This window comes from Pogoniulus pusillus, chromosome 38 (genome assembly GCF_015220805.1).
Source record: "Pogoniulus pusillus isolate bPogPus1 chromosome 38, bPogPus1.pri, whole genome shotgun sequence".
Classification (NCBI taxonomy): Eukaryota; Metazoa; Chordata; class Aves; order Piciformes; family Lybiidae; genus Pogoniulus; species Pogoniulus pusillus.
Window position 1 is genome coordinate 418,461 of NC_087301.1, and position 12,951 is coordinate 431,411.

The 12,951-nt window shown below is 52.0% G+C and overlaps 1 protein-coding gene across 2 annotated transcripts in view; it reads left to right on the forward strand.

Moving 5' to 3' along the window:
- The window catches only part of NCAPD3 (non-SMC condensin II complex subunit D3), a 41,440-nt gene that overhangs the window by 27,007 nt on the left and 1,482 nt on the right, over window positions 1–12,951 (forward strand). For both annotated transcript variants that reach the window (XM_064173072.1, XM_064173071.1), the window contains 9 exons: window positions 908–987; window positions 3,182–3,319; window positions 4,408–4,541; window positions 5,357–5,556; window positions 7,131–7,241; window positions 7,662–7,817; window positions 8,525–8,688; window positions 10,108–10,247; window positions 10,351–10,422. In XM_064173072.1, coding sequence (XP_064029142.1) covers window positions 908–987; window positions 3,182–3,319; window positions 4,408–4,541; window positions 5,357–5,556; window positions 7,131–7,241; window positions 7,662–7,817; window positions 8,525–8,688; window positions 10,108–10,247; window positions 10,351–10,422 — 1,195 coding nt within the window. The remainder of the gene's footprint in view (window positions 1–907; window positions 988–3,181; window positions 3,320–4,407; window positions 4,542–5,356; window positions 5,557–7,130; window positions 7,242–7,661; window positions 7,818–8,524; window positions 8,689–10,107; window positions 10,248–10,350; window positions 10,423–12,951) is intronic.

The following is a 12,951-nucleotide window of genomic DNA, read 5'->3' on the forward strand; positions in this document are numbered from 1 at the left end:
TTTCCTCCTCGTCTCTAGTCTGTCTCTCCTCTTCCAGCTCAAAGCCATTCCCCCTCATCCTGGCACTCCCAGCCCTTGTCAAAAGTCCTCTCCTGGCTTTCTTCTAGTCCCCCTTCAGGTACTAGATCATCTAATGCAAAAGCAGGCTCACCTAGAGCAGGTTGCACAGGATGGCATCCAGGCAGGTTTCAAATGACTCCAGAGATGGAGGCTCCACTGCCTCTCTTTTCTGTGTTCTCTTTGTTTCTTTGAATTCCCTTCAATTTCGCTTCTGTCTGAATGAAGACAATGAACATCATAGCACCTTTTTATCCTATTGTCTCTGCATATTGTTGATAAGATGTAACTCACAGTCACAGAGCTGTTTTGACTGGAAGAGTCCTCTAAGATGTCTGAGTGTAGCAACCCAGCACCACCGTAGCCACTAAACCATGTCCCAGAGTGCCATGGCCACACATGCACACCTCCAGGGACAGGGACTCCACCACCTCCCTGGGCAGCCTGCTCAAGATGTTTGTCCTCCTGATGTTCACATGGAGCTAACCAAGGCAGACTTGGAGTGCATGTGGCTCTGAGCAGGCTGTTGGAGAGCATGTGTGCCTCAGGATGGCAGGACAGATTGTTCATGCTTCTCCTTTTTAAGTCATAGCTGTGGTAAACCCAAATGCTGCTGTGGTGTTTGGGGTGTTTAAATCATCCTCCAAAACTTTGGCTGCTCAGGGTTGGGTTTGTATATCTCCAGCTGCACTTGTACAGCTTTGCTCATCTGTTTGCCTGAGGTGCATTCTGCAGGGCTCCAGCAGAGCCTGTCCTGACTACGCTCTGAAGCTTTCACACACTGGGTCTTTCCTGCTTCAGGCTGAATGTTTCCCAGCTCAGGCTGACTTTTGTCTGCCCTCTCTTACAGGAGGAGTTTGTGAAATGGAAAGATTCTCTCTTCTTCCGTTTCGTCAGTGTCTTGGTGGATCCAGATCCAGACATTGCCAGGTAAGATCCTCACCTGTAAAACAACCAAGGAGTGGAAGATCAGAGAAGGCGCGGTGGCGCACGCCTGTAGTCCCAGCTGCTAGGGAGGCTGAGCTCGTTGGATCGCTTGAGCCCAGGAGTTCTGGGCTGCACTGCGCTATGCCGAGCGGGCGTCCGCGCTAAGGCCGCCATCAATATGGTGAGCCCCGGGGAGCTGGGGCACACCAGGTTGACTAAGGAGGGGTGAACCGGCCCAGGTCGGAGACGGAGCAGGTCAAAGCTCCCGTGACGGTCAGTAGCGGGATCGCACCTGTGAATAGCCACTGCAGCGTAGCCTGGGCAACACAGAGAGACACGGGCTCCAAAAAATTTTACTGGAACATGTCCAGAGAAGGGCAACGAAGCTGGTGAGGGGCCTGGAGCACAAATCCTATGAGGAGAGGTTGAGGGAACTGGGCCTGTTTAGCCTGGAGAAGAGGAGGCTCAGAGGTGATCTTATTACTGTCTACAACTACCTGAAGGGACATTGTAGCCAGGTGGGGGTTGGCCTCTTCTCCCAGGTAACCAGCAATAGAACAAGGGGACACAGTCTCAAGTTGTGCCAGGGTAGGTATAGGCTGGATGTTAGGAAGAAGTTTTTCACAGAGAGAGTGATTTCCCATTGGAATGGGCTGCCCAGGGAGGTGGTGGAGGCACCGTCCCTGGGGGTCTTCAAGAAAAGACTGGATGAGGCACTCAGTGACATGGTCTAGTTGACTGGCTAGGGCTGGGTGATAGGTTGGACTCGATGATCTTGGAGGTCTCTTCCAACCTGGTTGATTCTATGATTCTATGATACTCAAACCAGCCTCAGTCATGCACCTTCAGCATGCAGAGAAAAAATTGCAGTGACAGAGCAGGCTGCATCCAGGCTGGGGCAATCCTAGACAGCAGTCCAGGCTGAGGCATGATGAGACTGAGAGCAGCCCTGCAGAGAAGGTCTCGGCAGTGCTGGTGGGTGAGAAGCTGGACGGGAGCCAGCAATGGGCACTTGCAGCCCAAAAGGCAGAATCCCCTCTCTCAGGTCCATGTCCTTGCTCTTGTGAGGGCTCCAGAGCTGGATGCAGTGCTCCAGGTGAGGTCTCAGCAGAGCAGAGGGGCAGGATCCCCTCTCCCCACCTCTGGCCATGCTGCTTTGGATGCAGCCCAGGCTGCCCTTGGCCCTCTGGGCTGCCAGTGCCTATTGCTGCCTCCTCTCCAGCTTCTCATCCACCAGAACCTCCAAGTCCTCTTCCACAGGGCTGCTTTCTATCCTCATTCCCCAGCCTGGATTGATGAGGAGGATTGTTCTGACCCAGATTCAGGATCCTGTACTTGGTCTTGTTGATCTTATGAGCTTCCCTGGGGCCCACCTCTCCAGCTTGTCCGGGTCCTTCTGGATGCCATCCTGTCCCTGTAGCATACCAGCATATCCTCACTGCCCTTCTGGGCTGCCAGTGCCCTTTACTAGCTCATGTCAGCTTCTCATCCACCAGCAACCCCAAGCCCTTTCTTCAGGGAAGCTCTCAATGTCATCATCCCCCAACCTGGCCTGATCATAAAGGGATGCTGGATGCAGAGGAGACTTGCTCCCACCTGGAACAATTCATCTGAAGCTTGGTGTCTCCAAATCACTATCCTGTCACTGCTTCCTAGGCATGGTCACACTCCTGTCTCTTCAGTGAGCATTCAACGTCTGAAAATGTCTCTCCAGCAGATGGTGACATTGCAGCATCCTGTTCCCAGGGCTTTAGCTAAGGGCCATGATGCTGCTGCTTTGCATCTGCATTCAGTGCCTGCACCCAGAGAAGAACACATGCTTTAGGTCTGGGATTGGCTTCTACCTCTTGCAGGGTTTTGCTGATTACCTTTTTGCACTTGGCCACAGTGGAACTGAAGTTATTTAAATGATGAAAGTTTGGTGCCTGAATTAGAGTTCAAATTGATTTCTGTCTCTGTTCAGTGGCAAAAACTAGAAGTAGTGTTTTGTCTGCTGAAAACCTCTCCATCTTCCTGGATGGAGGAAAGGCTTGATGTCAGTGAGCTGAGCCCAAGAACTAAATGTGGTATTGAGGGAGACGTGGCAGGGGGCAGCCATCCTCCTGCTTTACGGCTCCTGACCCTGCACCGCGCCTCAGGGGTAGCTTTTGGAAGCTGCCAGCTGATGAGTTCTTCCTTCCTTCCTCCTCCTCTCCAGGTTTGCAGAGTTCTGCTTGGTTCATCTCTTGCTGAAAAGGAATCCAACCATGTTCTCCCAACACTTCATTGAGTGCATCTTCCATTTCAACAGCTATGAGAAGCATGAGAAGTACAACAGGTTCCCCCAGAGTGCCAGGTCTGTGCCTCCTCAATGCTACCTGCTGGGCTGTCTGCCTGCGCAGCAAAGTGCTCGTGGTGCTTATCCTTGTGGGGGAGAAACAGGGTTGGAGTTGTCTGCCTTCCCCAGGGCACTGCTGGGGCCCCAGCAGGAGCAGGGAGGGGATTGTCCCATTGGGCTCTGCTCTGGTGAGGCCACACCTCGAGTAGTGTGTTCAGTTTTGGGCACCTGATTACCAGAGGGATGTGGAGGTGCTGGAGCCAGTGCAGAGGAGGGCAAGGGAGCTGTGGAGGGCCTGGAGAATGAATCTGAGGAGTGACTGAAGGAGCTGGGGATGGTTAGTGTGCAATAGAGGAGGCTGAGGGCAGAGCTCATGGCCGTCTGCAGCTACCTGAAAGGAGGTTGTGGAGAGGTTGGTGCTGGTCTCTTCTTATAGGTAGTTAGTGACAGAACAAGAGGGAATGGCCTCAAGCTGCCCCTGAGCAGATTTAGTCTGGACATTAGGAATAACTTTTTCCCAGCAGGAGTGGTCTGGCACTGGAATGAGCTGCCCAGGGAGGTGGTGGAGTCACCAGCACTGGCGGTGTGTCAGGGTCGTTTGGATGTGTGCTTGGGGCTATGGCTTAGGGTGCAGCTTGTAGAGTAGGGATCTGGGTTGGACTTGGTGGTCCTGAGGGGCTTTGCCGGCCTGTTTCTGTGATGCTGTGACTACTGCATGTGATAGAATCAGAACTGTTCTGCTTTGAAGAGACCTCTAAGATCAGAGTCCAAGCACCAGCCCAGCCCCATTATGGCCATTGAACCACATCCCCAAGTGCCATGGCCACACCTTTCTTCACCTTCAGGGATAGGGACTCCACCACCTCTCTGGGCAGCCTGTGCCAATCCCTGACCACTCTTGCAGCAGAGAAATTGTTCCTCATCTCCAACCTAACCCTTCCCTGGCTCAGGAGAGTTCAGGCTCTGTAGTAGCATGTATATGCCAACAGGTTTCTGGCTGTTGAAAGTGACATTCAACTATTCCTTGCTGATTTCTGAAGCCTTATTACTTCTGTGAGCTGTCATAATGTGACTTGGCCCTTGTGAAATGTCTTGCTCTGCCACAGGGCAAAGAATCTCTTCTCTCTGAAGGGAAAAGATAACAGAGAGAAAAGGATGCACATCTACAGGTTCCTGCTAGAGCACTTCACAGATGAGCAGAGATTCAACATTACAACAAATATCAGCCACTGCATCCTAGGTAAGAGTCTGCCTCTGAAAATCTGCCAGACAGAATCACAGAGTGGCAGGGGCTGGGAGGCACCTCTGGAGATCAATCCAGCCCCTCTGCTGAGGCAGGGCACACAGGAACACATCCAGGTGGGTCTGGAAAAGCTCCAGGGAAGAAGACTTCACAGCCTCTCTGGGCAGCCTGTTCCAGAGCTGCAGCACCCTCACAGCAAAGAAGTTTCTCCATGCTGAGGTGCAACTTGCTGTGTTCCAGCTTGTACCCCTTGTTCCTTGCCCTTTCACTGGGCACACCTGGCAGAGCCTGGCACCTTCTCTCCCCTCACCCCTCAGGTAGTTGTAAGCATTAATAAGATCTCATCTCAGTCTTCTCTTCTCCAAACTAAGCAGCCCCAGGTCTCTTAGTCTCTTCACAGGAGAGATGTCCAAGACCCTTCCTCATCCTCATAGCCTCTGTCTCGTTAACTGGGCAGACCTAAAGTGGACACAGTATTCCAAAGTGTGATCTTGGGGTAGAATAGAGGGGAAGGAGAACCTCCTGAGGCCTGCTGGCCACACTTTTCTTTATGCACCCCAGGAGACTGTTGTCCTTCTTGGCCACAGGGGCATGTTGCTGGCCCACAGGGAACTTACTGTGCCTTAAGACTGCAAGATCTTTCTCCATGGAGCTGCTTTCCAGCAGGACCACCCCCGGTCTGGGCTGGTGTCTGATGCTGGAAGCCTTCTCTCCAGGCTGCAGAGCCCCAGCTCTCTCAGCCTGTTCTCTTCCTGCCTTTACTGGCACTGCCCTTCCCAGTAAACCACTTACTACTTGCCTGTATATTGCAGCATGCTTTGTAGATATGGTCCTTCCACTGGACTTGGAAGCCAGTGAGCTGCTTTCAGACACATTTGAAGTCCTTAGCTGCAGAGAAATCAAGCTGTCAACGATGAGATCAAAACCTGATGAAGATGTGCAGCCTGATGAAGATGAGGTGGCAATGGCCAATGTTGTCATGCAGGTGGCACAAAAAAAGATCATCTCACAGGTGAGTGGCACTTCAGCTGGTGTGGGGAGAGGCTTGGCTGCCTTATTGGGAGGCTTCCTGTGGCCACGAAGCCTGAGCAAGCCAGCCAGAGGAGTAAGGCAGTGACCAGCATTGGTGAGGCCACAACTCGAGTAGGGTGTCCAGTTTTGGGACTGCAGTCTGAGAGACCTTGAGGGGCCTGAGCTGGGTACAGAGAAGGGCAGTGAAGGTGGTGAGGGGTTAGGAAAGCATGGCTTGTGAGGAGAGGCTGAGGGAGCTGGAATTGTTTAACCTGAAGAAGAAGGGGCTGAGAGGAGACCTCAGTGCTCTCTACAGCCACCTGAAGGGGGGTTGAAGTGAAGCCAGCGTTGGTCTTTTCTCCCAGGTAACTAACAACAGGAGAAGAAGTGGCCTCAAGCTGTGCCAGGGGAGATGTAGTTTGAAGATGAGCAACATTTTTTTTTTTGCTGCAAGAGTGGTCAGGGATTGCAACAGGCTGCTTAGGGAGGTGGAGTGAAGCAAGTAGACATGGCACTTCACCCATGGTCTAGTGGTCTTGGAGGTGCTGGACAGGTGGTTGGAGTGGATGATCTTACAGGGCTTTCCAACTGTTAGGATTCAAGGAAAAGGGCCCAAGTAGCACACAGAGGAATGCCAGTGACCTGCTGTGCCCATAGGCTGTTGCTCCAGAGCCTGTAGGTCCACTCTGATCCAAGGGCAGCTGTGGAAGCACTCCATGTTGTCCAAACAAAACCTTCTGGCTAGACTGGTGAAGAGCAGTCTTACCTGGTGTGTGTCACACGGGCTAGAGTTAGTAGGGTGAGAGAGGTTTTCCTCCCCTTCTGCTCTACCCTGATGGGGCTGCATCTGGAGTACTGTGTCCAGTTCTGGGCCCCTGGTTCAAGGGGTACACAGAACTGCTTGAGAGAGTCCAGTGCAGAGCCATAGAGGTAGTGAAAGGAATGGAACATCTTCCTTATGGGGAGAGCCTAAGGGAGCTGGGAGCTTGGAGGGGACTAAGAGGTGACTTGAGGTTTATAAAGGTGTGAAGGATGAGGACCCAGGCTCTGCTGGGGAGAGCCCTGGAACAGGCTGCCCAGGGAGGTTGTGGAGTCTCTCCCTCTGGAGATATTCCAGACCTGCCTGGATGTGTTCCTGTGTGATCTGGTATAGGAGATCCTGCTCTGCAGGGGGATTGGACTGGATGAGCTTTGGAGGTCCCTTCCAGCCCCTGGCATGCTGTGGTTCTGTGGTACCTGAGGGCTCAGTGGAGGTGATCAGAGATGCATTTCCTCTGCAGGCAGTAAAGCTATGCCAGGCTCCGTTTGTTCTGCAGCCCTCTTAGTGCTGAAGCATTTGAGTGGAACAGAGATCTTTTTGGTGCATCTTTTGGCCATTGGCCTTGGGTGTGAGATGGGAGTGAATTAGTGATGGCTCTTCACAGTCTCCACTTGCCTTAAACGCTCGGCTCTGGGCGCAGCTTAACTGCCTTAATTCCCCTTCTGTGCCGGGAGCTCTGCTCACTTCAGGCCCTTCAGCCGACCGCAGACTGACTTCTTTCCTGCACTCTCTGACCGTTCATGTCTTGTTCAAAGATTCAAAAGAAGAACTTTGTAGAAAATATCATCCCCATCATCACGTCCCTGAAGTCTTTGATGGAGCGGAAGAGGATCCCAGCGCTGCGGGACCTGATGAACTACCTGCGGGTAAGGGGAGCTGTTTGCTCCCTGGGGCCTCGTTTCCCCCTCTCCAGTTAATGTGTTAGATGTGCAAGCAGAGGGGAACAAGCAGCCTTCTTAGAGGGAAATTTAGGAGGCATATGATGTTGTGACACTGCCACTGTGTTAAATAACGTAGGAGGTGGAGGGGATTTTAGATAAGGATCTCACAGTGTGTTAGGTGTGAACCTCCTCAGTGGAACGTGGGCAGAAGCCTTGGATGCTGGAAAGCTTTTTCCACGTTCTGAAGTACCAATTGGAATACAAATTCTTAGTCTGCTCAAAACACCTCTGCTCTACCAACTGCTATTTCCTTTTGCACTTAAGCAGCTGTGATCCGAATGGAGACATCGAGGCAGTAGACAGGAGAGGTTTCTGACAGTGTTTCACTGTTCCTTGTTGCTCCAGGAAATGATGCAGGATTACAGAAATGAAATCAAAGACTTCTTTGCTGTGGACAAGCAGCTGGCAGCCGAGCTGGAGTATGACATGAAGAGGTATGAAGAGCAGCTGGCCAGCGAGAAGGAGGCAGAGCTGGAGCAGGTCTCAGCAGTGCAGGCAGAGGTTGGTGGTGGTGCTGTTAACTCTGTGCACCTCCTGTCTCTGATGAGGTTTGTGCACGTCACAGCCAGGCCCCGTGTGTCTGTTACAGCTCTGAACAGAGTGCTTCAGTTATGTTCTCCTTCCTCTTGGTGTTTGCTAACAGCAACTTTCAGAGCCATTTAATACACTTAGAATGACAGCAACCGCCACCTGTTAGGAGGAGCAGCAAACAATTAATGTGAGGAGAATTCAGATTAGAGGGAAAACTAAGTCCAAGTCACCACAGGCTGTGCTTGCATGTTGTGTTGCTCTCTGCTCCCAGAGCAGTGAAGAAGATAAGCAGGCCAAGAGGAAAGGGTTCACTTTGTCTGATTCCAGGGATATGCAGAGTGGAGGCTTGCATCTGTCCTAGCTGTGCAGATCCTGTTTGAAGGCAGTGTAAAGAAATGAGTATGTGCTCGGGGCAATTGTCCTGAGCTATTTTAGATACCTACCTTAAGAGGAGATGACTTCTACCCTGGAAGTACCTTTCTCTCTCTGCTGACTTTCAAAAAGCACCTATATATAGACCTCTAAACTAGGACATATGTACCCCATCAAGACTCCCTCTTAACATTTGTCCAGTAGATCCTTTCTCCCTGTCCCTTTACATCCCTCGTGCAAAGGCACTTCTCCAGCTCGCAGCATCTTCCTGTTAGCCTCACCATCTTTTCTCCTGTTTTCTCTAGCACCCTCCATCTTTGGAGACAGCTGCACCTTCTGCTGGCTGCAATAACAATGCTCAGTCTCCTGTAAGTAGGAGGCAGTCCTTGCCAGCTGGATCAAGTCCTTCCTCTGTGCCTTTGGAGTTTGCTACACCTAATGCTCTGAACCAGACACTGATCAGACACAGGTATGGCTTTCTCTTTGTTACCAGTTGGGATTTTCTGCTGGGCTGTTGCTCTGCTTATCCCCTCACAGAATGGTAGGTGCTAGAGGAGACCTCTGGAGATCATCCAGTCCAACCCCACTACCAATGTAGGTTCACCTAAAGAAGGTCACATAGGAATGTATCCATATGAGTTTGGAATGTCTCCAGAGATGGAGACCCCTCCACCCCTCAGGGCAGCCTGCTCCAGGGCTATGTCACCTTTTAGTTAAAGAAGTTCCTCCTCATCTTTAGATAGAGCTTCTTATGGTCAAGTTTGTGCCCATTGCCCCTTGTACTGTCCCTGGGCACCACTGAACAAAGCCTGGTCCCATCTTCCTGGAGTATTGCTCAGCATTGATCAGATCACAGTATCACAGTATCACCAAGGTTGGAAGAGACCTCATAGATCATTAAGTCCAACCCTTTACCACAGAGCTCAAGGCCAGACCATGGCACCAAGTGCCACGTCCAATCCTGCCTTGAACAGCTCCAGGGACGGCGACTCCACCACCTCCCCGGGCAGCCCATTCCAGCAGCCAATGTTCCCCCTCAGGCTGCTCTTCTCCGCACTAACCAGCCCCAATTCTCTCAGCCTTTGCTCCTTACAGAGCTGTTTCAGCCCCTCAGCACCTTTGCAGCCCTTTGCTTTCCCCTCTCCAGCAAGTCCCTGTGCTTCTTGAACTGGGGAGCTTAGAACTGCATACAATATTCCAGATGTGGCATCAAGAGAGCAGACAGAAGGGGAGAAGAACCTCCCTGGACATGATGGCCACATTCTTACTGATGCATGTCCTTGCTGACATGAAGGTCACCAGAGCTGCAGCATAACCTCCATTATGTTTGCTGTTTTAAGCTCATAAGGGATTGGGAGGAGAGAGATTTCTCTTGACCTGCATCTCATCGGGGCTTGCAGAAGGAAATCATAGAATAGTTTAGGTTGAAAGGGACCTCAAAGCTCAGCCAGTTCCAGCCCCTGCTGTAGGCAGGGACACTTCCTGCTAGTCAGGTTGCTCAAGGCCTCATCCAACATGGTCCTGACCACCTCCAGGGAGGGAGCAGCCACAACCTCCCTGGGCAGCCTCTGCCAGTGTCTCTCCACTTCTTCCTAACATCCAGTTTCAATCTCCCATCCGTCAGTTCAAACCCATTCCTCCTCGTCCTGTCACTACAAGACCTTGTCAGTAGTCCCTCCCCAGCCCTCCTATAGCCCCCTTCAGATACTAGAAGGCCACTCCAAGGTCTCCTGGAAGCCTTCTGCAGGCTGCAGAGCCCCAACTCTCAGCCTGTTCTCATAGCAGAGCTGCTGCAGCCCTCAGAGCATCTTGGTGGCCTCCTCTGGACTGGCTCCAACACTTCTGTGTCCTTCGCCTGGTTGTTTCTGTTCCCTTCTTTGTCTTGCAGGCCAGCATCCTTGAGCACCTTTGCCATCCTGAACTCTGCCAGGAAAGCCATGGAAGCCCAAAGCAGGCAGTGCAGCAAGAGCATTGGAGGGCCTTTAATGGCTGCATCCCTCCCACTGAGCACAGCTGGCAGCAAGCAAAGTAAGAGCTTGGCTGGAGCCAGCTGACACAGCCTGGTTGTTGGACCCTTGAGGTCTGTCAGTGGATAGACTCCTGTTGTTCATTATTTCCTTGTCATTTCCAGCATCCTTTCAAAGCCAACGATCTTCTGCAGGAACCGTTTTGGCGGCAGGCAGAGCAATCAGCACACCAGAACGTAAGTGTCACCCAGAGCCCTGCCCAAAAGGGCTTGAGCACTTGTCCCCTCAGAGAGGCAGCAAGGCATGGCTCTCCTTGAAGAGCAGAGAAAATCAGTCGTGGATATATAATCCATAGCTGTCAATCCAAATGGTTGTGGCAGAACCATGGCACTGCGAGGGGATCTGATCAATGTCTACACATCTGAGGGGTGGGTGTCAAGAAGGGGTCAGGCTCTGCTTGGTGGTGCCCAGTGATAGGATAAGGAACAAGGAGTACAAGCTGGAACACAAGAGGTGCCACCTCAGCATGAGCAGGAATTTCTTTGCTGTGAGGGTGCTGGAGCCCTGGAGGAGGCTGCCTAGAGAGGTTCTGAAGCCTCCTCTGGAGGCTTTCAAGACCCACCTGGATGTGTTCTGGGTGATCCTGCTTTGGCAGGGGGGTTCGACTGGGCGATCTTTAGAGGTCCTTTCTAACCTCCACCACTGTCATTCTATGGATGCTGTCTGACAGCCCTGCAGCATTCTGCCGTGTCCCTGTCTGAGGGGTGAGAGGCAAACACAAGTGGAGCTGAGCACCAACAGTAGATTCATTTCCTTTATGTCAGTTTGTTGCTGAACTCCTGTAGGGTATCTGTGTTGCAGTGAGATGCACACAGAGTCACAGATTACACTGGGTTGGAAGGACCCTCAGAGGCCTTCTGCAGGCAACAGGGACACCTCCACCCAGATCAGGCTGATCAAGGCTATACTGAGTCTAATCAGGCCTCAATCTCTGGGCAACCTGTTCCAGGATTTCACCACTTCATTGTGCAGAACTTCCTCTTGTTGTCCAATCTACACCTCCCCTGCTCCAGTTTCAAGCCATTTCTCCTCAGCCTATCACTCCAAGCCCTTCTAAACAGTCCCTCCCCAGCCTTTCTGTAGCTCCTCTTCAGATACTGAAATGCAGCTCTGATCTCCTTCACCCCCTCACGCTCTGGAGAAGGCTCCAGCCAGCTAAGCTGGGAGCACAGATCAGTGTCTGATGGGCCAGCTGTCCTTAGGCAGGGGTGAGATGGGCTCTGTTTTGGGGGTGGGGGCGCTGCAGAAGCAGGGCTGCTGCCTGTGCAAGCAGGCAGAGCCAAGGCAGTCAGCGGGGCAGCGCTCTGCAAATAGCTGGCGTCGGCGGCAGGCAGCAGCAAACCAGCAGCAGTGGTGTGCAGCCACTGGAAAATCTGACCCTGCTCTTCTCTGGGCTCTGCTGTTCAGCCACATTTGTCTGCTCAGTGTTTCACTTTGCTGCCTGAGCAACAAGCAGTGCTGAAGGGTCTGGAGAGCAAAGCTTGCTAGGAGCAGCTGAAGGAGTTGAGGTTGTTTGGTCTGGAGAAGAGGCTGAGGGGAGACTATGACTCCCTGAATCGAGGTTGGAGTGAGGTGGGAATTGGTCTCTTCTCCTTAAGATCAGGTTGTAGGCCTGAAATTGTAGCAGAGAGGTTTAGGTTGGACATAAAGAACAATTTCTTTGCAGCAAAAGTGGTCAGGCTGCCAAAGGAGGTGGTGGAGTCCCCATCCCTGGAGGCGTTCAAGAAACCTATGTCCATGGCATTTGGGCAGATGGCTGTGGTGGTGTTGGGCTGCTGGTTAGACTGGATGATCTTAGAGGGCTTTTCCAGCCAAAACAACTTCATAATCTCTCTGAAGAAAAAACTGTTTATAGAGAGCAGGAATCTTGAGGCACCACATCCCTGTCTGGAAGCTTGCAGGGCTGTTTCTCTCCAGCACCATATGGTGGCAAAGGAGGAAGAGCAGCGTTAATGTGCAGCGCTGCTAGGGCTGAACTGCTTCTCTTGGAGGCAGCATGAGTCCTTCATCGGGGAGACAAACTGTACAGAGCAGCCCCACCACTTCAGTGAGCGTGTGTTGAGCCATCTGCTTGGCGGTGCTGGGCCTTGCAGGCTGACAGGCAATCCAAACAAACCATCCTCACTGCTCTGCTCTTGCATTCCAAAGCTATCACAGATGCAGTTCTTTGTAAACCACTTTGTACTCGAGGAGTTCAGAGCAGCTGTCTCGTCTCTTCTCTTGACTCTCCTGGCTGTCACTCTCTCCCCTGCTGTCTTTGCCTCTCCTTCTCAGCTCCTTTGGAAGTGGCTAGGTGGGGTCTGTGCTTCTCCGTGCAACCTGCACACAGCCAGGACGCCTGCAGTTCAGGCCTGAGAGATGCAGGAGCCAACTAAGGCAGGTAGCTTAAGCTGGATTTCCACCGGGAGCTGCAGTGACCCCTTCCAGCACAGGGAAGCAGTCAAAGAGCAAATGCAGTTGATCTGCAGAGAGAAGTCCTTTCAGCAGAGTTTCCAACTCCTGCCCTATAAAGTACTTTCTACCTTAATCCCTTCTGAAAGCTTCTGGGAAACATGAGCACAAAACAGAGCTTTGAATAAAGTAAGATCTGAATATTGTGACATCTTTCCTGAGACAAATGACAGGAAAGAGACAGCTGACAGCTATGGCCCATTCAGGCAAGCTGAATTTTATCTGGCTTCCTTGTCAAGTGATTCCTCTTGTCT